Source organism: Uloborus diversus, chromosome 8 (genome assembly GCF_026930045.1).
Source record: "Uloborus diversus isolate 005 chromosome 8, Udiv.v.3.1, whole genome shotgun sequence".
NCBI classification, from domain to species: domain Eukaryota; kingdom Metazoa; phylum Arthropoda; class Arachnida; order Araneae; family Uloboridae; genus Uloborus; species Uloborus diversus.
The window spans coordinates 57358886-57385748 of NC_072738.1; the positions used below are offsets into that span (position 1 = coordinate 57358886).

General features: G+C 35.6%; 1 protein-coding gene across 1 annotated transcript in view; it reads right to left on the reverse strand.

The window, feature by feature from the left end:
* Positions 1-1276: 1276 nt before the first annotated feature.
* The window catches only part of LOC129227441 (excitatory amino acid transporter 3-like), a 105080-nt gene continuing 79493 nt past the window's right edge, over positions 1277-26863 (reverse strand). The window contains exons 6-10 of the mRNA XM_054861999.1: positions 25252-25435; positions 18322-18555; positions 6945-7139; positions 5951-6085; positions 1277-3926 (exon numbers count right to left, since the gene is read on the reverse strand). Coding sequence (XP_054717974.1) covers positions 3791-3926; positions 5951-6085; positions 6945-7139; positions 18322-18555; positions 25252-25435 — 884 coding nt within the window. The 3' untranslated portion in view covers positions 1277-3790. The remainder of the gene's footprint in view (positions 3927-5950; positions 6086-6944; positions 7140-18321; positions 18556-25251; positions 25436-26863) is intronic.

Sequence of the window (26863 nt, forward strand, 5' to 3'; positions counted from 1 at the left end):
TGGAAGTGAGGAGGCAGTTACTCCGGCGTACGATACACGTGGGTAGCAAAGGAAGTGTAATATTAAAAAAAAAATCTTTTTTTGAGCAATCACGATTGCTTATTGCTTTCATTTGATCGTCCTTTGCGTCTGGTTCCTTTTTCAGCTTGGACCAGGGACACCAGCACCACCGCCCACCGTCCTCCAGGCGCGGCTGTTCTGGTACTGAGTTATCCGCTTCTCCTGGTCGGAGGCGTCCATGTCCTACACACATGCGCGCTCATACACACATACACACAAGCCTTTACAGACGTACACACACGTCTACGTGCATACACACAGGTCTACGCACACACACAAGCCTACACATGCACGCACGCGTGCCTACATATACACACACGCACACACACACACACGTAACCGCTTAGGAGGAGGGGAAGGCTTGGGGGGGGGGACAGGAGCTGTTTCTAGAAACAATAGCCCCCCATGAGTAGGGCCCTGTCGCAACTCGTGATTGCGAAACACATAATTTGAATTCAAAATTTCAAAATTCAAATTAATTTTGAAAATTCGATTTTTTTTTTTTTTGAGCAATCACGATTGCTTATTGTTCTTATTTGACCGTTCTTGGCGTTCAGTTCCTTTTCAGCTTGGACCAGGGGCCTCTGCATCACATCCGCTCACCAGCCTCTGCAGGCGCGGCTCCTCTAGTCCTGAGAATCCGCTTCTCCTGGGCGGTGGCTTCCATTTCCCAAACACACGCTTGTACACACACACATTCGTGCGCGATTACACACATACACCCCCGACTACGTGCATACAAACAGGTCTACGCACACATACAAGACTACATAAGCAAACACGCGAGCCTTCACACACATATATATACAGAGACACACCTGCACACACACATTCACACAACTGTACACACGTAACCGCCCAGGAGAAGGAGTAGGTGGGAGGATAGGAGCCGTTTCCAGAAACAATAACCCCAATGAATAGGGTCCTGTCGCGACTCGTGATTGCGAAACACATAATTTGAATTAAAAATGTCAGAATTCAAATTAATATTATATTTTGATTTTTATTTATTTATTTATTTTTTTAAACTGCGAGCAACATTAATAATTGATTTCTTAATCGACCGTCTTTAAATAAAATTTTCTTAACCATTTTACAGTATTTTCTTATTTTAATATGAGCGAAGCGTGTGAAATAAGGAGTCGAACTTAAATATTGATATTTATTGAAAATACAAAAAAAAAAAAAAAAAAAAAATAATAATAATAATAACACAACCATTCAACATGAAAAACAAAAATATGTACAGGTTTGTTTGGAGAAAAAACTTATTTGAAGTATGAATTTACTTAGTTCAAAGCATGTTCAAAAAACCCTTTTAAAAAATCCTCAGAATCTTTATATGGCATGTAACAACAAAGTTTAAAAGGGAAAGATTCATGCAGCAGATTTTGAATCATTTTTTAAAACTAAATTCATATATGGTGTAAAATAAAAGAGGTCTAAAAGAAGGGGTAGGGGTTGGGGATATCGGTAGAACAAGATTTGATCAATAACAGTAAATAAAATTAGGATTTATTATGTTTTTTTTTTTTTTTTGCTGTGATCAGTAAATTATACTCTTAAAAATAGATGAAAACGATATTAGTTTATCAGTTAATAACTAAAAAAAAAATTTTGATTTTGCTTAAAATTGCCTGATTCTCATCGACGTGCTTTAGAAGTTATTTAAAACCCCCATTTTGAGAAAATGACAGCTGGTTTTTCTTTAATGATGCCTAATAAAATAACGTTGTAAGATATCTAGATTTTTTTTTAAACTCTAGACAGCTAGTGTAAAATCAAAAACAGGCAGAGAGGGTTGCCAAATTCAAAAAAAAAAAAATAAAATGTATAAAAATTCTTGTTTGATTTCCCTCTCCAACTTCATTTCAGGTTCTCAAAGAAATCCAGGTCACTTATGACTTCTTTTGAATTGGGCACGTAATTTCATCTTTCGAAATGAGACATGAATCTTCGTTTACGATCTTATTATTCAAGGCTATCAACTTCATTAAATGATTATTCAGTAACGTTCGCCCTGACAGCTGACAAATTAGTAACATACGAATTCAGAAGATGTATCTCAAAAACTCAGAGCAAAAATCGGTGAATGTTACTTTTTTGACGGGGAAATATAATCATTTATCAAGCACATTGTAGAAAAAAAGTCAGTATTCATTTCCGGAATCTAAACTAATACTTGAAATAAAAAAAAAATGTCACTGCGTAAATTTTCAACCAGTATTATTTTAGCGTGAAACTCAGCAATCATCATTTTAAAAAATTCAATCAGCAAAACTTGATGAATAAGTTGAAATGTGATAAAAGTCATTTGTTTCCAAAATCTGAATCTGATGTGGAAAATAATCCATGATCCGTAAAAAAATAGGAGAAAACCCATAAAAGTTGGCAAGAAAAAATATATTGTTAATATTACACTGTAAAAACAATACAGAAACGTTCCTGAAAAATAATGGGTAGCTAATGTGTTTAATATCTGCCAACAGTATATCTTACGCACAGCAGCAATTTTTATTGCTAATAATTAATAACCTTCCTACAATTATCCTAAAATCTTTCTGAATAACTCAGAAATCTTCCCAGTAAGAATAGTTACGTTTCTAGAACACATCCTGCCATTCCAAAATAGTTCAAAGCATCTTATCCGGATCATTACGTCACAAAGAGATTCTCAGTTGGCTTCCATTGGGAACTTAGTTAACAAAGAGGGATTTTGGACAAAAGAAAGCGATACAATTAATAAATAAGTTCAATTAATAATTAAACTGGTAGTTAAAAATATTCAGCATAAAAGTGAGAAGTTGACAATCGTGCAATTCAGGAAACTTTTGACAAAGATACTTGATTTTCTCAGGAAATAGATGAAAACCTGTCAAATCTCGGAACGTTGCCCAAAACTAAACTGTGCAGTCTCGGAATTTTTTTTACTTGTTCTACATCAACTTTCGCTTTTTTCTTATTTTTTGGCTGCACACAGCACAGCATGCTTATTTGTAATATATTGCATGTCACTCTCGTATATTTTTTTTAATAGTTGTACTATGTGGAATAAATATTTCCAATTGTTATTAATAATATCATGTTTTTCCCAGTTGTATTTTCCCATCGCACCTTCTAAGCGATGCCAGTGTTTACACATGTTATCTTTTTAACCAGCAGAAATTCAATTGTGAGCATTGACGTGTAGATTTCTTGACTTAACTTCTGACAGGTTTGAATCCTTCTAAGCAGGGTTCAGTTTTTCGATCTCAACCCGTTTCTTGAGCAGAATGGGTCAAAAAATGCGTAAAATGTTTTTTCAGAAGAATTTCATTTACGTTTGTGCACTTACTTGTTTTTTATTTATTTTTCAAAGCGGCGTAGTGAAAGTTAAAAATTAAACTGAACACAGTAAAAAAAAAGCACGAAAAATCGATAAAGTTTTTAGTTTTTCAAAATTATAGAATTATTTCAAGTATATTTTGATGCTAATGTAAAACATATAAATGTGCAATAAATATTAGATAACCTTAGAAAATAATTAGGTTCTTAGTCAAACATTGCTAAATACGAGGATTTGCAACCTATTTCTCATTTTATCTCCAATACTTATGTCCAAAGATATGCCATCAGTCTGGCGGTGAATGTACAACGATCACAGGTTAATGTCTACAATACCACGTACCCTTTTGAGTGAATCTAACAGGTGATATGAATGCATGAATACATAGGTGGATGATTTTATATATTACAATGTTGTTGTTTCAACGCTCAGATCGTTTTCAGCGTTTGTTAATTCCGCCAGGTCGGCTTTGCTGTGATGGTCAACAATTCCAGATCCAAAGGCATCTCCCATGACGTTAATCACTGTACGGAATCGATCCCTGTAAAATAGTGAAAAGAAACTTATAAAAAAAATTATGAAAGGCATGAAAAATATGAAATTCGTGCAACCATCGACGATAATTCACTCTGTCAAAAAAAAAAAAAATATGCACCCAGAAGAAATTGAGCCGCAACCAAGAAACTCGGCAAGGATGTAATCTGGTAAGAGAAAAGAGAGTGCAAATGATTTAAATTTCGTCGCCAGTGAGGCAAGGGTAGGTGCGCTATGCGCATACGAGATGCGCAGCAAGGGAAGATTGAAAATGTGATTGCTTGTGCAGTAGGGTTATTCAAACAAAACTGTTGACTATAATAATGACACTATTGTGACTAGGACGACCTTTGAGAGGTAATCGGTGGCAACACTATCAGTAGTTAGACTTTGAGAAGGGGCGCACAGTAGGTCTCAGAGATGCAAGTTGTTTGTAGACTCTTATTGGGCGCCACTTCGGTCGGAGCGATATGGTAGTAGCTCTGTATTGGTAACAATGGATTGCGTAAAGGGTAATCTATTATTGCGTAGGGTTAAGGCGTCTCAGAACAGAAATGAGAGATAGGAAGGCGCAATCATAAGAGTCCACCATAAAAATAAAAATTTTAGACAATTTGAACATTGTTGGATCTCTAGATGCCTTACAGCTCACAACAATGTACTCTTTACTCTTAGAAGGCAGTTAAATTGAGTTTCGCAATTTACAGTTATAAGGTAACACAATGACTAATCCTGGCTCTAAATTGAAAAAAAAATGTATTAAAAATCACATGAAACAGTAAACAACTTTTTGTCTAAATACATCATTAAAAATCTGGCTCAGAAAATACACATTGTCGTCGAAATTGACATCTGTGTAGTTTCATGTTTCTGGACTGCTTTCCCGGGAAGCACACTACACACCAACATACAAACATTTTATTATATATATTAGCCGTCGAGGCGGCTAGCGTAACCAGCGTAACCCGTCTTCGAAAGTGCACTTTTGAAGCTTCTTCCGCATCAGCCGCCAATGATTTTGAAGCGATTGAAACGTCTTTGAGCATTGACATTTTAACTAATATCTCCGCTAAATAAAGTCGTAGAAAACCGAAACCTGCCTAAACATGATGCGCGAAAAGTTACGAACCTATCGACACCTAATTCGATCGCTGATTCTCTGGAGTTATCAAGAAGTTCGAGTGAAATACATTGATGTATAGATGCATTAGGATTTTTATACAATCGATGGATAGATAATTAGTAAAATCTTGTTTGAATTTCACTAGCTGAAAAAAGTAGATGAGTTTTTCTTTTCCTTCTTGCAACAGCTCATATTGTCATTTCTGTGGAACGAGTTTAAGTTGAAATCACTTTTCAGCAGCGGCAAAAAGGGAGCTGAACTCGCGCAAAGTTTAATCCCAAAACAGTATGAACCCAAACCTGTTTTTGTGCGGTGGATGGGGACGCATAAAAAAAATGTTCGAAAATTTACGAGTAGCTTTGAAAAGTTGTTTTCGCAGCACAGTTGATTTTTTCTTTCTTTCTTTCTTTTTTTTTTTTTTTAATGCGGTGGATAGGGACCGCACAAAAGAAGACTCACGTAGAGAACAGCTCAAAAACATACAAAATAACTAGGAATGACCAATCCTTAAAACAAATCAAAGCAAACCAAATGATGATAATTTTGCCGAGTAGTCGGACAAAATTTTCCAAATAAGGAATTTTTTGAGAAGTCACAGTGACTTCCCATTGGGGTACCTATGTCGTCACTTGATGATACTATCTTGCACTCGTTTTAAAAATAAATTCGTCAATTGAGTCCCAATCTGATTGAAATTTTCATATACAGAAAAAAAAATCGCGCAAAAACAGGTTTGGGTGTATTAGTTCAAGCGGTATTAATATATCCAAAAAAAAAAACACATTTTTAAAGTTAACGAATATTATATTTGTTTCTGAGTAATGTTGTATTTCCATGCTTTTCATAAAGCACTAGAGGCACAAACTCGAACTACTCAGTGAACGTGATGAATAAATTTAATTACTCACAATATCCAATCAACGACCAAGATAAGAGTGACATCTTCAGCCGGAAGGCCAACCACGTTGAGAACCATCACCATGGTAACCAATCCCGCCTGCGGGATTCCTGCAGCCCCAATACTTGCTGCGGTTGCAGTAATGCTGGAAGAAAAACAGACATGAGTTTTTCTTTAAAATGTATTTTATAACACATATTATATGTAAAAAAAAATTGAACGACATTTTGAAGCACAAAATTAGCAGACTACAGCACACACGTATTTTGGGGTTTCAAAGGCTTTGTCGGATATCTTTTTAGCCACAAACACACTTTTTGCATTGAAAAAGGCGTTCTTTGAAACGCCGAAACACGTGTGCGCAGTAATCTGCAATTTTTTGCAATTAAACGCTGTTATTTCTTATTTTACAATATACACTCATGTCCAAAATTAAAGTCACAAATATAAAATCTACAAAATCTGAAAAACTATTCACTGTGTTGCCACGAGATTTAGCACAGAGGTATATATAACATTGCGAGAAAGAACACAGAAACATAACGACACGGAATATATTTTAATTGAGAATTAAGAAACAGGGCATTCCAAAAAAGTGTTAAACTACGAATCAGAGATAAAGAATTTAGCTGGGGAAAAGCTTGTCTGATATATAGAGCGTGACCACCGTACACTGTCATATAACACCACAACAAGTTTTCACGCTGTTTATGAGGGTATCAGTAAATACTTGTGTTAGCAAAGCTCATTCATGCAAAAGCGCGGCTTTTTACTCTTAGAGTGCATTAGGAGTGGGGTTACGCTGTGCAATGGCTCTTCCTAGACCATCCCAATCATGTTCAATGGGATAGCTATCCGGAGACCTTGAGGGCCAGTCCATACGTCGAATATTCTCCCAAAAATGTTTGTGGCCTTAATTTTGGACATAAGTGAAAAAATTGCTTATGGAACACAAGTAATTGTAAAAATATTACCCATCTACAAGCATATATTATTAATTTTACCTGATAGCAATAATATTTCCAATAGATAGAGAGACTCCTCGGACTTGTGCAATGAATATGGCTGCCACTGCTTCGTATAGGGCAGTACCATCCATATTGATGGTAGCACCAATTGGTAAACAGAAACGGGATACTCTAGGGTCCACTTCATTTTTTTCCTCAAGGCATGCCATCGTGATTGGGAGAGTAGCAGAGCTGAAAAAAAATATATATTTACGTAGTATAAAGGTGTTGCACTGTTTAAATGAAATCATTTTTTTTTAAACTAGAAATTTGAGGGGTTTTTTTTTTTTTTTTTTTTTTTTTTTTTTTTTTTTTTTGAGCAATCACAAATTGCTTATTAAGCTCCCTTGACCGATGTTGATGTCGCTCTGATTTTTCAAGTAACCGTGAACGACGAGAAAAAAGTCTGGCTCGTTGTTTTAATATTTATTAAGAAGACAAATTTTCGTCCCCATAGTTACGAATCTCTTGCGTTCATTCAAAGCTTAGCCTAAGCATATTTTACTTTTAAAAACTTTATCGCATCCTATGAGGTAAAATAACTATGAAAACAAGCCTAAAATAAAAGAAGCAATGATTAAATCGTTTCTTGCTTCAAAAATGGGAAACGAAACTGAGAAAGAAACCATCGACCATCGTAGCGTACCCTTGATTATTGCTCTGTTTTCCAGGATCCAGGCCAAGCTCTTATGCTTGAACCTTTTGGTGAAATGGATTCAGAATTTTCAGCATATCATTTGAACTGAGTAAGTCTTCTCTTTATCGCTGTGCCATCTAGCTACCACTGAAAGGCTTGTGGTAGAAGTTTCACTCTATTCTTTGTGCTCTTGAGGTTGCTGCTGTTGTTCATTTCGCCTATGTTAGAGGTCATAGTGGCAATGGGGTGGTTTCCTTCAGTCAAAAGTACTTCTTTTAGTCATTGAAATGGATAAAATGAGAAAAAAAATAACATGGACCCAGAAAATACTTTCATTTTCCCAACAGTTTTTTTAATTAATTTTTTAAAATGTCCGATTTTTCAAACAAGGTGTGGTCTTGATGACGTCACAAATGATGCAATTTGCCGCATCTTTCTACGACGTTTCCATGTTGTGATAATCAAGTAGCGAATTAAAATTGCGCTCTGCGCTTGCTATCAACCATATCGTTGCCAAAACACGTGAATAAAGATGCGAATTAAATATTTTGCTCTGTGAATAGCAACACAGAATGGCATTTCATCATTTGTGATGTCATCGGCAAGAAATGTAAGCAATGAAAGCGCTCCGATTTAAGTAATTTTTTTAAAAATATCAAACGTAAACAAATTTATTAAAAAATGGTCAGATCTTATGTTTTTAAGCATGCTCTTTCAGAAAAAAATACTTTTAAAATTTTGGAAACGGCCCCAATTCGGTAACGAAGGAGCAGACCAACTTGCTAAAAAAGGGACAAGGAGGGAAACTAAGTAAATAATGAGTATTCCTTCATCTCACTGGAAGTGAATAGCTAATGAGAAAACTATTGTGAACTGGAAGAAAAATATCTGGCCTCATCCAATGAACGGTGGACAAGGAGATTCCCCTCAAACATTTTACATCGCTTAAAGTGCAGCTGTTTTTCGACCAATTTTAAATTGACTCAAGTTCTTAGTGGCTATGGAAACTTTTAGATTCGGTATTGCGCCAAATGCGCGTTTGTAACTGTGGAGATGGCGAGCAGAGCGTAGAGCGCGTTCTTTTGCGCTGCAGTTTGCATGTAGGCCCTAGGTCTTTCTTTAGGAAGGGTTTGGTTAGCCTTTCCTTACGCTGGTCTCTTGTTTTCCCGGATTTTGTTAAAAAAATCAGAGAATTTTGTCAAACTGTCTGAATTTTATGACATTTTTCATTTTTAAGCATTTTTTATTTCAAATTCTGTTTTTCATTTTAATTACTCCTGTAAGCCTCGTAGCATACTTTGTGGAACAAGAGAAGGTTTAAAATTTTAATAAAAAAAGTATAAAATAAGGGGGGAAAATTTTAGCTACTCTCAAATAATGTAATGTTACATATCTGTCAACAACGAAAATACAAAAAAAACACATATTTGTTGCACTCATTTATTGTCTAGCCTTCGCGAGAAAAGCTCTCGCCGTAAAGTCTGAGCCCGTCTCCTGCCTTAGAAACGGATATCGTTCATTTTCTGCAAGGGTTACCAGGAGGGTTCTTTTGGTGCCAATGTCTTCTCGCCGTTGTGCAGTTGTACAGGTCTAACCTGTTGTTATGTTCCATTTTTAAATTGACAATCAATATATGCTATAAGTTTTCAGCCAAAGTCTCCGACATTGGTTTCTGGAAAGCGGATGCAAACTTTGCATAATCAAAATAAGCATCAAGCAATAAAAACAATAATTGTTGGTTTGTAATTTTCTTTCATTTTTTATGTTTTCCCATGATACGTAGAAAAAAACAAAACAAATGTTTTGAAATTGTACATGTATTGTGGTTCGTAAAACCTAAATGTTAGGTGCGTCCCTCGGAGACAATTTGGCGCCATTGTGATTTATATATATATATATATATATAGTAATTTGCAACTGTGTCCCTACACTTCAGCAAATTCTGAAGTAACTTCAAATCTCCACAGATTGTTTCTCTTTTTGAGCAATCACGATTGCTTATTGTTCTCACTTGACGGTTTTTGGCGTGCTATCATTTTATTTTCTCACCGCCACCCTCCGCACCATCACCGTCGACTGACTCCTCACGATGCTGCTCCTATAGCGAAAGCCGTCTCCAGGTTGCATCCACGTCCTACACACACGCGCATACATACACAACTACACACACACACACACGCAAAGACATACACACATACACCTACACAAACACACATACATACACACAACTACCCACACATTCATGCCTGCACACAGACACAAACACATATGCCTACACACACATACACATACTCCCCCCCCCACACACACATTCATACCCACACAGTTATGTCAGCACACAGACACAAACACACATGCCTACACACACATACACATACCCCCCACACACAAACACACACGCCTACATACACACACTCTTGATGCGAAAAACATGATTTGAATTCAAGATGTCAAAATTCAAATTATTTTTTTTTATCATTATTATTCTTAAGTCGCCATATCAGGCGGCTTTCCCTGAATAGAATGAAGACTCGAGCTTACTCGCTCCATTAAAATTTCTATACATATTTATAAACATAAATCTTTACAAAATTACTGGTAGATTTAATCATTCTGACACTCTAATGCAGTTAATTAACTTAACTTTGTTAAAAGATAGAACCTAATTACAGAAAAAAAGTCAAACAAAACCACAGAAGTTAGTCTACAATCATTTCATGACTCAATATTAAATTAAGTTAAAAGTATATCCCTTTCTTACGCTCTGCACTAGAAACGCTTAATCATCGCTACAAGAGTTACGTTCAGATGGCAGCACACAGTATAATCTCTCCAGGGGATGGATTTATTGTTGAAATACAATCTCAAGATCTTGTTAATAGTCAGCAAGATAGACATATTAAGTACACCCGGTTAGCAAAATTCGAAGAGTCCACCTGGTTTTATGGTATCAGGCATTTGTAATAAATATTGGTGAAATTCTTAAAATTCAGGCCTCTTTCCAGAGCAGAAATAATTAACTCAGAGGCTTGAAATTTTATTTAGTAATTTGTGTTAGGAAATTACAGAACTCCCACACTTCACTAACTCTAAACTTTCAGAAGACTTTCAAATACTTTGTAAATATTGTCTTTATTTGATTTTTACTTCCTTTTACAAAAAAGGAAGTATTGAATTCGCGAAAAAATTTTCACTCAAAAATCGACCTTAATTTCCATTTTGCTCACCCCCGAACTGAATATTGAGTTTTTTTTCGACTCGACCACACGTGGATAAGTGCCTAAGAACGTATAGACACGCGAAATAACCATTTTAACGATTTCCGAGCTAATTACAACAAGTTTTCTCGTGACGTCTGTATGTACAGTCATAGAAAAAAAAACGAAACACTTTTAATTATTCGGCCATTATTCATGCTAGAAAGGAAAGAAAGGTGTCATCCGACTTGGTTTAAAGTCTTCTTTAAAATTACATAGTTAAAATTTTGATAAGGGACCATATACAAAGCAAAACGAGCACCAACTCTTGATTTTCAAATGGGAACCCCTATTTTTTGCTACATAATTATGTTTAGACCGCAAAATACAGCCAGGGTACGAAATTTCACTGCATTCCGTGCAGTAGAACAGGAGTTATTAACGAAAAACGTTTTAGGGACCGTCACCACATGGAAAACGCTTCTTTCAAGGTCACGGCTTATCAAGTAACGGAATGTAAACAAAGAAAAGATCGAGATTATCCAGCTCAGTTCATGATTTTTTGAAATTCTCTCTTTTTTCCGTAATTCGATACTTTTTGGGCCGATAATGTTGCGCCAAAAAACGATTTACGGTCAAAAACTTTTTTTTTGAAAAAAAAGTTAAAATATTTACAGATTTTTGTCTATCAGAATTAACTTAAGAATGACGGACTGGGTTTGACTGGTTCATCGTATAGATCGTTGTTTAGTAAATCGAATAAGGACAAATTAAAATTAATGGAACTTTTTGCCTTTTCTAATATGAACCTATTGTATTGCTTATATAATCATTCAACAAATTAGCCTCACAAAAATGTAAATATCCAATCTTATACCAAGAATCATGATGTGAATATGTTTGATAAATGTATTGCACCTATGTTACAGGTTTATTTTGGAATAATTAGAAAGTCTTTTGATGTAAAATGGACTTGCGCGTTTTTAATTTCGCAGAACATCGGCAAAAATTTAGGCCATCGCACACAAAAATATAAAAAATATACCGCACAACGTGGGAAGACGCAGCATTAAATAGATTGGAGACACGAGCGAAGCAAGGTTTATTTATTCCGTGAAAATTTGCTCCATATACATAAAATGAACGAAGTATCAATCTGAAAAATAAAACAGAAACAGGAGAATATAAATACCCGTTATTGAGCAAACTGTTCATACTCGAACTTTATTTGGTAAAAATTTGGTTATATGAATTAACACAGTGGACAAACACGGTAATTGTTATAGCGGCTTTTTTGTAATTAAAAAAAAAAGAGAATTTGTTTCAAATCCAAATTTGATGCGGAAGATCATAATGCGTGGTAATAATAAAAAATCATAACACAATTGGCGGTTTTAGCTAAACATGTAATGGCTCTTAAAAGCAATTTAGGAAAGTAATTTCCCAATGCTATTTCCAGCAACGAGATTCGAGGTGGTCCAACTCGTAATTTAAAAAGACAAAAGTTATTTTAGCTTAAACCAAGGTGAATCGAAATCGGACTTCTTGTCATTTCTCTGAATTTGTAACTTAGCACCATGCAAACAAAGCTTAGTATTATTTAATTTTGTTTCGCGGGCTATATACTTGCAAACGAGCATTTCCTATAGTGTGAGGCTATAGGCAAACGCACCTAGAGCAATATTACACAAAGCATACCCGAACAGATAAGTTTAATCTATCCAGAGACTACACTTTCGTCCTTGCTACGGATTTCGTAGACTGGAATCGAAATTAAGCGTGAGGGATGCAGAAGTCACCTCATTGAAGCTGAGAGTGCGAATAAACTGGTAGATAAAGTAAATTTATCTGCTGTATGTTTACGGCATCTCACTGGTGAAATAAATTTTCTTCATCCACCAGTTTTTAGGCACTCTTGGCTTCAATGACATGACACCTAATTGTTCGGTTAAACCAGATGTTCGGTGCAGGGCTGTTGTGCTCATTATTAGGACGCACTGCAGTCATCGAATGGGACAACCAAACCACAGTGGAGGCGCGGGCCGCATTCAGCCCTCGCAGTTGTCCGTGTGGCCCGTTGTTTGCTTAAGGAATAGGATCAGAAAGTTGAAATGGAGTGTCAGTGTCATAAAGGTGGGGACGAATATTCAGATATTGGATTCTGAAAAACATGCATTTAATAAGATAGGCATCTAGTAGTTGATAACAATAATTTTTTTCAACTCTTTTTTTTTTGGTCAATATTTTTCCACGTTATTAAAAAAAAAAATGAAATTTTATCTTTGTCTTGCGAGAATAGTTTTAATGTGAAATGCACGGACAATGACCGAGAAAATAAAGAGAAAAAAAAGGTATTTAAATTATAATTAAGAATAGACAAAAACTCAACTTAATCTAACACGCAAATTAATGTTTTATTAAATTTTTGACGAAGTCAAAAAAAAAAAAAAAAAGTTCACAATTAGCTACAACTACTACTTTCGTGAAAAATGAGGCTCAAAGCACGCGGTCCTCTACTGCTGCTAAAATTTCCTCTCCTACCACATTGAAAATTATTCAAACACTTTACAAAAAATAATAATAATAATTCCTAAAAACCAGTAAACTTATCTAAGAGCAAATATTACCTATTGACTCATCTGGATACTGTTAAAGGCGAAACTTCACACCGTCGGCTATTTTTCGAGTGCTTTTTCCCGATTTAGAGAAGGCAATAATTCTTCCTTTTAGCAAATTATTACCGGGAAGAGCCGTTACTTCTACACTGTCTATTGCAAAAAAAAAAAAAAAAAAAAAAACAGAAGTATTTTAAGTGTAGCTTTTAATTAAAAAAGTTCTATAAACTATTCTTTTATTAAACAATGAAGTAGTGTTTCGCATTATTTACACATTGACGTTTGAATGATATCCACAAAAAACTGACAGTTGCAATATTGTGTTGTTTTTCTGCAGAGACAGCGAATAAATTTATGCATTTAAAAAATTCATAGACGTAACTGTAATGTAGAAAAACCACGTTATAATTGGTTTGCTTATTTTGTAGAACATTTTTTTTTCTTTTTTTAAGAAGAAACCAACTTTCATAATTTCTGTTTTAAAAAAGTATACGGTCCCCTAAAGTGAGAAAAAATGAAGTTTTAAGCATAGTGCAAAAACTACTGAATATTTTGAGCTCAAATTTTGGATTCCCGCATAAAAGCTCTTCTAGATTGTTTTTCTGGTAAAATTTATTATGGTTTCAGATCATATTTTTTTCAAAAAATATTTAAATAATTCATAAAAAAAACTAAAATTACATTTTAGGTGTTGTAAAGGGCGTTTTTATTATTGGGCCGATTCATATTTTGATATAAAAAAACAATCTTTGCCGTGCCTAATCTAGTTTTTGTGTTATGAGTAAAAATATCAAAATACGTTTTAACTTTACGAGAGGAATTTTTCAGAACTCAATTGTGAAGTAACGGCTGGTTCAAATTAAACAAAATTTTGTATACAGAGTTAAAAATGAATGCTGATCACAAATATGTGATAAAAAAAGGGGGTTCTCGTTGAAAAAATTGAAGTTGATGCTCGTTTTAATATGAAGACGACCCCTTAACAATGATTTTTTAACATAATTATGTAGAACGTTTTATTCCTGAAACAATGACAACTCACACGTGTCTCTAGTGTCAATAGTCTTTGAATACGATCGAGTGTTTCGTTTTTTTTTTCTATGACTGTACGTGTGTACGTATGTATGTATGTGCGGATGTGCGTATACATATCGCATAACTCAAGAACAGTATGTCCTAGAAAGTTGAAATATGGTAACTAGACTCCTAGTTGGGTCTAGTTGTGCACCTACCCTTTTGGTTGCATTCGGTTGTTTCTAAAGGGGTCTTTTTCCCCTTTGGGGGGGGGGAATCATTGTCAATTTAGATGCAAATTCAAGTGGTGTTATATCTGGAGGACACTTGGCGATATATCGCCAGTCTTTAATCGTCAAGTTTTGTCACCAACTTGGCGACGAATTTGGCGATTTTATTTTAAAAATCTGGTTTCAATTTGGCCACTGTTGGTGATATTTAGAGAGTTAACTCTTGAATCACATTAAAATTGCTAATAACGGGAAAATGAAATTAAATTGGTGCAAAAGGAAGTCATGTGATGCACACATCAACTCGTTTTCTAAAAATCTTAAAAGTTTAAGTCTCTTGCCAGAGCGGAGGCCATTACCTCACAGTCATGAAAATTCGCACAGTAATTCGTGTAACTGAAACTAAAAATATATTCGAAATCTCTGCATTTCCTTCGATTTTACAGCGTTATGTTGTTTATTTATTTATTACTTAGTTTCGTTGATTTTGTAGATAACGACGTTTTAATTCCTATTGGTGCAAATAATTCAATCAAATATGTTCAAGAAATATTTCAAAGAAAACTCATTTAAACAACCTTTTATAATCCAATATTGCTTCAAAAGTTCCATCAATTAAAGTTTACATTGAAACCAAATAAGCCTCGCAGTTAAGGTTTTGTATGTGCTTAAATTTACCCGCAGGTACTAATGTTTTTTTTTTTTTTTTTTGTCTTTTGAACTATTCAAAATTGAACGAAAAATGCTGAAAAATGAGACTGATAACTCTCTGCCTAGATCTTTCAAACAAAATCAAGTTTGTTCAAATTTTATTTTCCGATATTTAAATACTGTCTGACCCTCAATGTGATGGAAAGGCAAACATCCGGTTTCAAGGAGGAAATGGATGCATCTATTACTTTTTAGGAATGCCAGCTTTTGCAGATGTGAGTTAGTCTTTAAACTTTGCAAAGTCACATTGAAACTGGAGCAGCACGCCACAACAATTTTTACTTTCTTTCACAAAAAAAGAAGTATTGTATTCGCAAAAAAATTTTCACTCAAAAATCGGCCTTAATTTCCATTTTGCTCACCCCCGAATCAATGTTGAGTTTTTTTTTCAACCCGACCACACGCGGATAAGTGCCTAAGAACGTAATAATACACGAAATATCCATTTTACCTTTCCACGAGTTAATAATAACGAGTTTTCTCGTGATGTCCGTATGTACGTACGTATGTGCGTATTTGTGTATGTGCGTATGTATGTCGCATAACTCACGAACGGTATGTCCTAGAAAGTTGAAATTTGTTACGTAGACTCCTAGTGGGGTAATAGTTGTTCACCTCCTTTTTTGGCTGCATTCGGGTGTTTAAAAGGGTCTTTTGCCGTTTTTTGGGGGGAAATCATTGTTAATTTCGATGTATACTCAAGTGGTGTTATAATTTGGCGGACACTTGGCAATATATCGCCAGTCTTTTGGTCGCCGAGATTTGTCGCCAAACTGGCGACAAATTTGGTCTTTTTTTTTTTTTTTAATTTGATTTCAATTTGGCCACTGGTGGTGATATTTAGAGAGTAAACTATTCAATCACATTAATACTGCCAATAATGGGAAAATGACATTAAAAATCGAGTAAAAGGAAGTCATGTGATACACACATCAGCTCGTTTTCTTCTCCTTCATCGAGATGGATCGTTACCATCGCGTCCTGTGACGGTAGCGGATAGACTCGTCTCAACTGGATGTTTGCCAATTTCATGACACCCGTGAGCAGACTGTAATTGCTTAATTAATTTTTGCCTTTTTTTCTTCACTTACGTTTTTTTTTTTTTTTTTTTGCAATAAATTAAGCCTTAACTGAGGGCTATCGTCTGATCACCTATGAAATGGAAAGGCAAATATCAATTTACAGGTGGAAACCATTATATCAGTTTGCAGGGATGCCAGTTTTTATTTTTCGGATGCATTTTAGCCTCTAAATTAAGCAGTATCATTGAAATGAATGAAACAAATTTTTCCTGTTCCCCCTCATCCAGCTAGACTCGTCTTAACTGATAGCTTGCCAATTCCATAGTCGATCACATCCCCCTCTTTCTGCTCCCTCGAGCAGATATTTGACAGCCAAATAATAAACTCGAGACATATTAAATGCGATTTCAATTTTTTAAACTACACTCCTGTTTGTGAAAATTGCAACACCATGAAGGAAGCATCATAGTTGAATGAAATTTAATACACAGTTGAGTGGCAATGGTACAAATAAATGATTACATTTTCAGACCAAACAAACAATAAAAAGAAATAGAAATTAGTATTTTATGTGGCCACCACGCGCAGCAATAAGAGCTGCTACACGACTCGGCATGGAGTGAAACTGAGTTTGAATATCTGCCTCGTGGAAGAGTATTCCATATTGTTTGTATGAGAACCAAAGTTTGTCTGCCGAAGCAGTCAAACTGCCGGTCCGTCAGCGCTATACGCACCAGTCAATCTGTCATCGCGAGCTGACGTCACATTTCGGGGTCCACTCCCAGATTTGCGAGCTGTCCGACCCTCGTCCGTCCACTGCTTCCAAACACGAATGATTGTGCTGCTGTTACGTTGCACACGAGCGGCTACTGCACGATAAAACAATTCAGTTTCACGAAGGCCGACGATTCTGCCCCGTTCAAACTCCGAAATTTGCTCAAATTTCGCTTTCTTTCGTCGAAGGGGCATAGTGAAGATTCAGTTAACGTTTACTCTAGCATATTCTGTTCGATCCACATGCGCTACCGGTCTGCAATTATAATCATTTGTATATCATGCCCTACTTTACATTTCCTGTAATTTTCAGCTTACTCGCTTAAGTCATTCGTAGTGTTGCAATTTTCACAAACAAGAGTGTATTACCGGTATATTCAATCGAGATATTTTCAGCTGTCTGGAAAATGCTGTTTGCCATCCGCCACTAGGTGAAAAAATAAAAATAAAAATTAAAAAGGCTATTAAAAAACCATATGTTTGTTGCCACAAAAACTAATGACCTATTAAACTTTGACCTATATCAAAAATAAACTAACGACTTTTAGTACAAAAGACATGAAGAAAAACATGTAAAATCTTTTCCAACAAATCAAGATGCTGACTTCATGAACTAATTTAATAAAAATATAAAACGTGCATTAATTTGAACAGGATTAATAATTTCTGCAAATCTAGAAAAATATATAGGACTTTGAGTAAAAAAAAGTGGATATTTGTTATTGTTTTCTACTAGTCCCTGGCGACTAAAAATTTCCCCAATTTTACCCTTTATTCACCACTAGCGGCACCCGCACGGCTTTGCCCGTAAAAAAGAAAATTAAAAGGTCATTTGATTCACTTGTATATTTACAAATAATAGATGATGAATTTCTCGCCACGCCAATGTTACGGTTCCACGTTGTGATAATTTGGTAATTTACTCGTCCATGTAATGATAATTTGCTCGGTAGAATGTTCTTAAATTGGAATAGAACAAGAATAAAATCGAATTTTCGAAAAATCGCTTCGAGTTGTACACCCCCATGCTACAAACTAATTTTGTGCCGAATTTCATAAACATCGACAGAAAGATCTAGGCACTATGCGCGTCACACTCACAGACATCCAGACATTCAACTTTATTACTAGTAATAAAGAAGATGTCCCAAATTTTCGATTCGAGAAGTCTTACCTGGAGGAAGTACCAAAAGCCGTGGCGAGAGCTTGTGTCATTCTGAGCATGAAGACATACGGATTTTTTCTCACAAAAATGAAGTAGATGAGCGGCAAAACCACTAGTCCATGGAATAGTATACCAACCAGTACCGTCGCGGAATAGAGGCCGACTTGACCTGCAACTTTGGTGAGATCTTCCATTCCAATGATTTTGCTTGCAACCAAAAACATCACACCAACTGGGGAAATCCTACGAAAATAAATTGCAAAAGAATATGCAAATTTACTGCTTGGTAAATTCATTGGCAATACCTATTAGTTACTTATTATACCAAAAAAGATAAGACTGACTTTCAAAAAATGCATAAAATCACAATAATGTCTTAATATTTAAATACATACAGGGTGTCCTGGTATAGACTGACTGTTTTCAAAAATTTATAACAGGAAAACTGTTAATGATGAAAAAATAACTCTTAAAGATTATTCATGTGGTGGGCCGAAAATTCGCCCCCGTTGCACTTCAAAAGCGATTCAGAAACGTTCCTGGAAAATAATAGGCAGCTAATGTGCCCAATTTCAACCAGTAACATATCTTACAAAAGGCAGGAACCTTCCTGCAATACTGGGAGTGAAGAGGTTTAGTGTATTTGATTGGAACCATCCTGGTTTACTAAGAAAGTTCCAGAAGCATTAGCACAACCATGGCTAAAGCTACGCGAATAACTGCAATCAAGAACCAAGCATATTCCTATTCCTGCCTCGCAAAGCTGCAGCTATCCAGAGACTTTTTCTCTCATTGGGAGTTTAGTCAATCCAGACGAGCCATAATTTAACCAGTGCTAATACACTTAATAAACACAATCAATCAACCTTTAAACTGGTAGTAAAAAACATTTTTCACACCAGTGAAAAGTCTGCATTCCAGCACTTTTTAGCAATTCAGGAAACTTTTTTGCGAAGATACTTGATTTTGCGGGGAAATAGGTGTAAGCCTCTGAAATCCAGAAACATTCCACGGAAATAACCAGTAACGTTTCGAAATTTTTTTACAGTGTGAGTTCAAATGTTAGTCCAAAAGATTTCCAATAAATGGCGCTGCAGATATAGTAAGCCCGTAATTCAAAGAAAGATAGAAAATTACATCATATATTTTCGAAAAATGTTTTTAATGAACAAAATTACCTAATATTTATTTCAAAAATGTCTACTATCGGCTGCAATCACATGTCGCAATCGGAGGAAAAATCGGTGAATTTCAATTCTTCTTTTTTTACTTAAAGGCTACCATCTGCAGCGCCATCTATTAAAAAAAGTTTAGTTAAATTTTGGAACTTTGGGGGGGGGGGGGGGGATTTAGGGCCTACCTCATGAATTTTCTGTGAGAATTTGCTTTTTATCATGAACCACTTTCCTGTTATAATTTTTTGAAAACTATCAATCTATTTCAGGACACCCTGTAGCTTTATGATGCTAAAATTGGAACGATGTAATACCTATACTGCCATGCTAAGCAAATAAGTAGTATCTGCACTTTTTACCAGAATTGAGTAAATATCACGGTATGTTTTTTTTTTAATATATAGTGGTATTCGCACGGCATTGCCCGTATAGTTGAAAATTAAAAGGTCATTCGGTTCGCCTGTATATTTACAAATAATGGATGACGAATTTCTCGCCAATTGGCTATGTTCATTCGCTCTCCCATTCCACGTCATGATAATTTCGTAATTTACTTGTCCGTCTTATGATAATTTTGCTCCGGAAAGTGTTCTTAAAATTTATATAGAAAAAGAACAAAATCGAATTTTCGAAAAATCGCTTCGAGGTGCACACCCCCATGCTACAAACTAACTTTGTGCCAAATTTCATGAAAATCGGCCAAACGGTCTGGGCGCTATGCGCGTCACAGACAACCTAACGACATCCAGACAGAGAGACTTTGAGCTTTATTATTAGTAACTAGTGGTACCCGCACGGCTTTGCCCGTAATAGAAAAATCAAAAGGTCTTTTGGTTCGCCTGTATATTTACAAATAATGTATGGTGAATTTTCTCGCCAGTTGGCTTGTACCCATCTTACGGTTCCACGTTATGATAATTTCGTATCTCGCCAATTGGCTTCTGCCCATGTTACGGTTCCACGTTATGATAATTTCGTAATTTACTCGTCCATCTTATGATATTTTTTTCTTAAAATTGGCATAGAAAAAGAACCACATCGAATTTTCGAAAAATCGCTTCGAGGTGCACACCCCCATGCTACATACTAACTTTGTGCCAAATTTCATGAAAATCGGCCGAACGGTTTAGGCGCTATGCGCGTCACAGACATCCTCCAGACATCCAGACATCCTACAGACATCCAGACATCCAGACATCCTCCGGACAGAGAGACTTTCAGCTTTATTATTAGTAAAGAAGATTTTACCATTCATGCAATGTTTTGGGGTCATTTTTGAACGGGAAGTATTTTTTACAAAAATCGGAAAAAGTGGAACCTGAATCAAACCTGTGGCTGAATAAAACTTTAAAAAGCAGTTTCTAATTTTGAGCTCAGCTGCAGATACGACTTTTGTGCTTAGCACGGCAATCTATCTACACTGTAAAAACAATTCAGACACGTTCCTAAAAATAATGGGCAGCTGCTGTGCGCAAATTGTGCTGGTTCTCGCAAAACTGATGTATTAATAACAAATCTTGTAACAAGCAGGAACGTTTCCCGTTTAAATTCCAGAGGTTAACATTTCTTTTCCTTGGGGAACTACAGGGTGTTCTAGAAAAGACTGACTGCTTTTAAAAATTTATAGCATGGAAATGGTTAATGAAAAAAAAAAAATTTTGCAGAAAATTCATGTGGTGAACAGAAAGTTTCGTCCCCCAGAGTTTCAAATTTTAGTTGAAGAATTTTCTAATAGACGGCGCTGCAGATTGTAAGACCGTTAATCGAAGAAAGACAGAAAATTACATCAGTTTTTTGAAAAACGAGATAAACAAAAATGAACAACAATATTTTTAAAATACCTTCCGCCGCGCTGGCTGCAACCACATGTCGCAATCGGAAGAAAAGTCGGTGAATTTCAAATTTTTTTTTTTTTTTTTTTGCTTAGAGGCTTGCTGTCCGCAGCGCCGTCTATTGAAAAAGTTTTGAACTAAAATTTGTCGAAAAAAATATTTACGGTCCACCACATAATTTTTCTGCTCCATTTAGGACATTTTGTATTGACAACCTGAACTGAGTCTTAGAAGGCGACACATGTAATAAATAAGAACAATCAAACTTAAAACTGGTAGCTAAATATATTTTCCATAACAATGATAGAAACCATTATTCATGGAATTTGTGGTAATTAAGGAAACTTTTTGACGAAATGACTTAATTTTCAGAGGAAGTTGATAAAAACCTGTGTAATTCCGAAACGTTCCACGAAAATAATCAGTGATGTTTTGGAATTTTTTGCAGAGTATTTTCCATTATGTTAGGAAGAGTTGAACATAGAGACACATTAAACAAAATGACAGTCGTGGGACTGATCGACAGATACTATGCTTTTATTTAATAACATAAGATTATAATCTTAAGTTGATAATGTTAATTGAGAAATTTGGAAACTCATTTTGATTTGTTGTTTGAATGTACCCTCAATATCATAGGCTTATATAATTCAATAAAAGCATAAGGCGTGTATTTTTTTAAGCAAAAAAATTACAAAATTAAACTTTTGAAACAAAGCATGTTCATGAAATATTTTTTACAGGTTACGTTGAGAACAGTAATATATATAGAGTAAGAAATAAACAACGTCAGGAAAGCACAAATTCGCAGATTACTGCAGACACGTGTTTGGGCGTTATAGGGAACGCCTTTTTAATGCAAAAAGTAATGAGCTTATGGATGAAAAGACATCCGACAAAAGCCTTTTTTTAAGTCGATACGACATTCAAAATTTAAAAATTCAAGAAATTCGAAAACTGAAAAACAAAACACTCTCCCGGCCGGACTTGAATCACCAACCATTCGGTTAACATTTGAAGGAGCTAGTCGATTACAACACGAAAGCTTCGCTACGAATGAGTTGTTAACCGATATTATATATTATAACGCTAACTCCAAAGTTTTCCACCAGGTGGCACTATAAGTTGTTTCCTTGAGCAGTGTATGGTAACTTCAATCTAGACTCAACTTCAATGACGATAGCTATTGCTGTACAGAAATTATTGGAGGGCAACAGGCTTTAGCAGGCACCCTGAATATTTTTCAAAACTTTCTGAGGTCTCTTACGGAATTTCAAACTCGTATACGTCAATAGTCTGAAATTAAATCCAGTAAAATCACTCAAAATGAAAAATTTCATGTAAATTATTCCCCCATCCCCGCCCGATATGCTACCTAAATGGATGGGGGATATCACACCTCATATAGTTGTGAAATTGTGACTTATGATTGTCAAAAACTGGGATAAGTGCATATTTCGAAGAATATTTTCAATCATTTTACGATATGTGGCACAACAGTTCAGAAGAATCTGCTGCTAGGCTGCTTCGGTTTTAACTTTTATCCCACAAAAGAACCATGAATACAAATTGCTATGAAAAAAAATGAAAAAAAAAAAAAAAAAAAAATTTAATTTGAATTTTTGGCATCTTGAATTCAAATTATGTTTTTCGCAATCACGAGCGTGTGTGTTTGTGTAGGCGCATGTGTGTGGGTGCGTAAGTGTATGTATGCATGTGTGTGAGTGCGTGTTGTGTACGTGCGTGTGCGTGTAGATGTTCGTGTGTGTGTGCGTGTAGGCGTTCGTGTGTGTGTGTGTAGGCGTTCGTGTGTGTGTGTGTGTAGGCGTTCGTGTGTGTGTGTGTGTAGGCGTTCCGTGTGTGTGTGTGTGTGTAGGCGTTCGTGTGTGTGGGACATGGACGCCACCGCCCAGCAAAAGTGTATTTCGGGGGACAGTGCTCAGGACCAGCCGCGCCACCGCCGGTGGACGGTGGTGCTGCAGGCCTGGTCCAAGCTGAAAAAGGCACAAACGCCAAAAACGGTCAAGTGAGAACAATAAGCAATCGTGATTGCTCAAAAAAAAAAAAAAAAAAACCGAAGCCATCAAAAGACACACGAAAACAAAAATAATTCATAGACTTTCCACAAGATATTCGAGATGACGCTTTACAAAATATTTGTGAAAACTTACTCATCTTCATCTTCTTACCTGTCTTCAAGAGCTCTTTCAAGTCTGAGAATTTAAGCATTCATAGCACGAACTTGACAAACATTGTCCTGGCGAATATTTTAGGATAAATTTCAGTTTACTTAACTCTGTTAATAAATATCATATATTTTAACAGAGATTACTGATCCTGTGTAGAAAATTTTCCCAGCCTCCCATCGCGACAGCAGCAGAATACTTAATGTAATAAGTTGTTGCAATGGACCTGTTAAACCATGACGATTTATGACGCCACAGTTCAATCTACAAATCACACTGTAATGGCTAAAAGAATTTAAAGATAGAATAAAAAATGCAAATGAATAAGCGATTGGCATGTCGAAGGACTGTTAGCTAAATTAATATAGAACCAAAAACCTGTGCAGAAAAATTTAACAAATTATTGCCGTTGCCGCAATTACTTTATTGCCTGCAAGTTTTGAGTATTTTCGTGTAACATTTCGGATTTTATCCACTTCCTGAAAAAATCTAATCTCATTGTCAAAAAGTTTCCTGAATTGCTACAAGCTGCACGAATACAGACGTCTCACTGGGTAAAAAACGTTTAGCTCCCAGTTTAAAGATTAAGTGAGAGTATTTATAAAGTGTGTGTACCAGATTCAGTTCGATTGCGGCCGATCTAGAGCCAGGCTGACTTATCCGACATTTTGGTTCCAAGACAGAATTGGATCCAACCTCGTTTCTAGTATTTATAAATACGTCATAATATTCGCTGGTTGCTAAGTCGTAAAATAATTGATGATAAGTTGAGTAAAATGTCACTTTAGGTAAATTTTGAAAGATAACTTCGTTTACAAATTCAGCTAAAATGTATCGGGAAATGTTTACGGTAATAAACCTCATTTTCATACCTTATTTGTTTTTAATTTGTATTAATTAAATTGTATTCATCCACAGAATAAAATAATCAAACATCAATCGGGCAACACACCTAAAGTTTGGACACCAGTTTTCTGCAATGAGGCTTTTGTACAAATGTTTATTTTTTTCGCCCGATAATTTTGGAACCAAAATGTCGGATAAGTCAGCTCCCCTTATATAGGAGCCTTAGGCCGATCTAGACTGAATAAAACAATGGACTACGTCCAGATATTTCCTTGCAATTCCGTCTTAGTTTTGGTCATGTTTGCAATACTACTTGTAAAACTCTCTTGATAAATCAGGAAGGTGCCTAGCTATTATATATACGTACATAAGTTTACTTTAAAGCTCCAGAGACCCTACTGACTTTAAACGGGAATTTTTCAGAAAGCTTCCAGAATAATTTCAGGAAGGTTACTGAATTTTAGCAGAAAACTTTCCTGGTTTTTGAAAGACATGTTACTAGCAGGAATTGGGCACATCAGCTACCCATTATTTTCCAGGAACGTTTCTGAATCGTTTTTACAGTGTAATTAACGCGTTTATCTACTATAACAAAAGATTTATTGCCGAGAAATTTTGGCGAGAAAAATTGCGTCGCTATAACCCTTATATTATGTTACTTAAATAGAGGTTACCAAACTAATATATCTCCAAAAAGTAAAAAGATCACCATTTTCCATAATAATTTTGAATCATCTTAAATTATACTGTGTGTACTTGTTTAGTGAATTGAATAGAAAGAAAGAATTAATAGAACGTAAAGATTTGCTTGTTATATGTTTACACAGACATTTGAGTGGGATAAACTTTTTAATGACTAGTCAACAAAAGGAAGGAAAAGATCTTCAAAAACATACTTACCAAATGACATATTTAGTTATTATCATTACTGCTTCGTTCAAACAAATGATCACGTCCAAGAGTGGTTTTCCCTTTTTCTTCATTGATCCTAATGTAAGTCCGACCACTAAAGAACAGATGACAATACCCAAAATATTAGTGGTTCTTCCCATGTCAAGTTTCCAGTTATATTCCTTCAAACGATCTGATGAAAGAAATTGAAAATTAAAAAGAAGTAAAGCAGTATCTTTCATACATCATCTTTACTAATTATAAAGCTGAAAGTCTCTCTGTCTGTCAGGATCTCTCTTTGTCCGGATCTCTGTCAGGATCTCTGTGACGCGCATAGCGCCTAGACCATTCGGCCGATTTTCATGAAATTTAGCACAAAGATAGTTTGTAGCATGGGAGTGTGCACCTCGAAGCGATTTTTCGAAAATTCGATGTGGTTCTTTATCTATTACAATTTTAAGAGCAAAATTATCATAAGATGGACGAGTAAATTACGAAATTATCATAACGTGGAACCGTAATATGGGCACAAGCCAATTGGCGAGAAAATTCACCATACATTATTTGTAAATATACAGGCGAACCAAAAGACCTTTTAATTTTCTATTACGGGCAAAACCGTGCGGGTACCACTAATAAAATTTTCAAGATCATGAACAAATTTCTCAACAACTAGAAACTTGCCTATCAAGGTATGACGGTGAAAATTGCTTCTACATTTGAACGAAGCCATTGCCTGTTTGGTGATATTTTGATGGTTGAAATTTTAACCCTAACTCCAGCGGATTAACCCTAAACTCATAGCGTTCATTGTTGACCACTTTTTCGTTTCTTCATTCTCCTAAAATGACAGTCTTACCAGTAAATATCGCTAATAACGCTAAATTGAAACCAGATTCGAAATATTATTTTGTTTTGCCTAGTTTTTCGCTAGCTTGGCGATATATTGCCACGTTAGCGACAAAAACATAGTGCCTAAAATCTAGTCAAAAAATCACCAAGTAGTTGTCAAATTATAACATCACAAAAGTAGGCATTGAAATTATAAAACCAATTTGCTCCAAAAAATTAGTAAAAGGACCTTTAGAGCATCCGAATGCAAACCAAAAGGGCAAGTGCACAACTAGACCCAACTGAGAGATTACATGCGAAATTTCAATCATCTAAGGCAGGGAATAAGAACCAACAGCACGCATGCCATCAATGGTACGCGCTACAATATTTCAGCCACACCACCTAGCAAAACGATTTTCATTTTATTTCAAAAGAGCTAAGATCATTTTGAAGCATTGCGAACAAACGCTAGTGATCAACAAGCCTTATTTGCTTAGAGTGGTTTAACATACTTTTTGTAATATAAGAGCATTGGTCCCTAAAAATAGTCAATCTCATATCGTCACAGGCTTTAAATAATCGAAGTTAGGTGCTTTGTTGGGAGTAAGCATTAGTAAGCATTATGGACAGAGTTCAACTCTGTTTATAATGCTTACTTATGTATAATAACGTTCACTGGTTCAGTCGCAGGAAAATTCCCCAAAGATTTTCTGAGTCCTTGGAAAAAATCAGACTGTTTCTGCAAAATGATGGAAGAGTTAAACAATGACCCACATTTTAGTTTTAT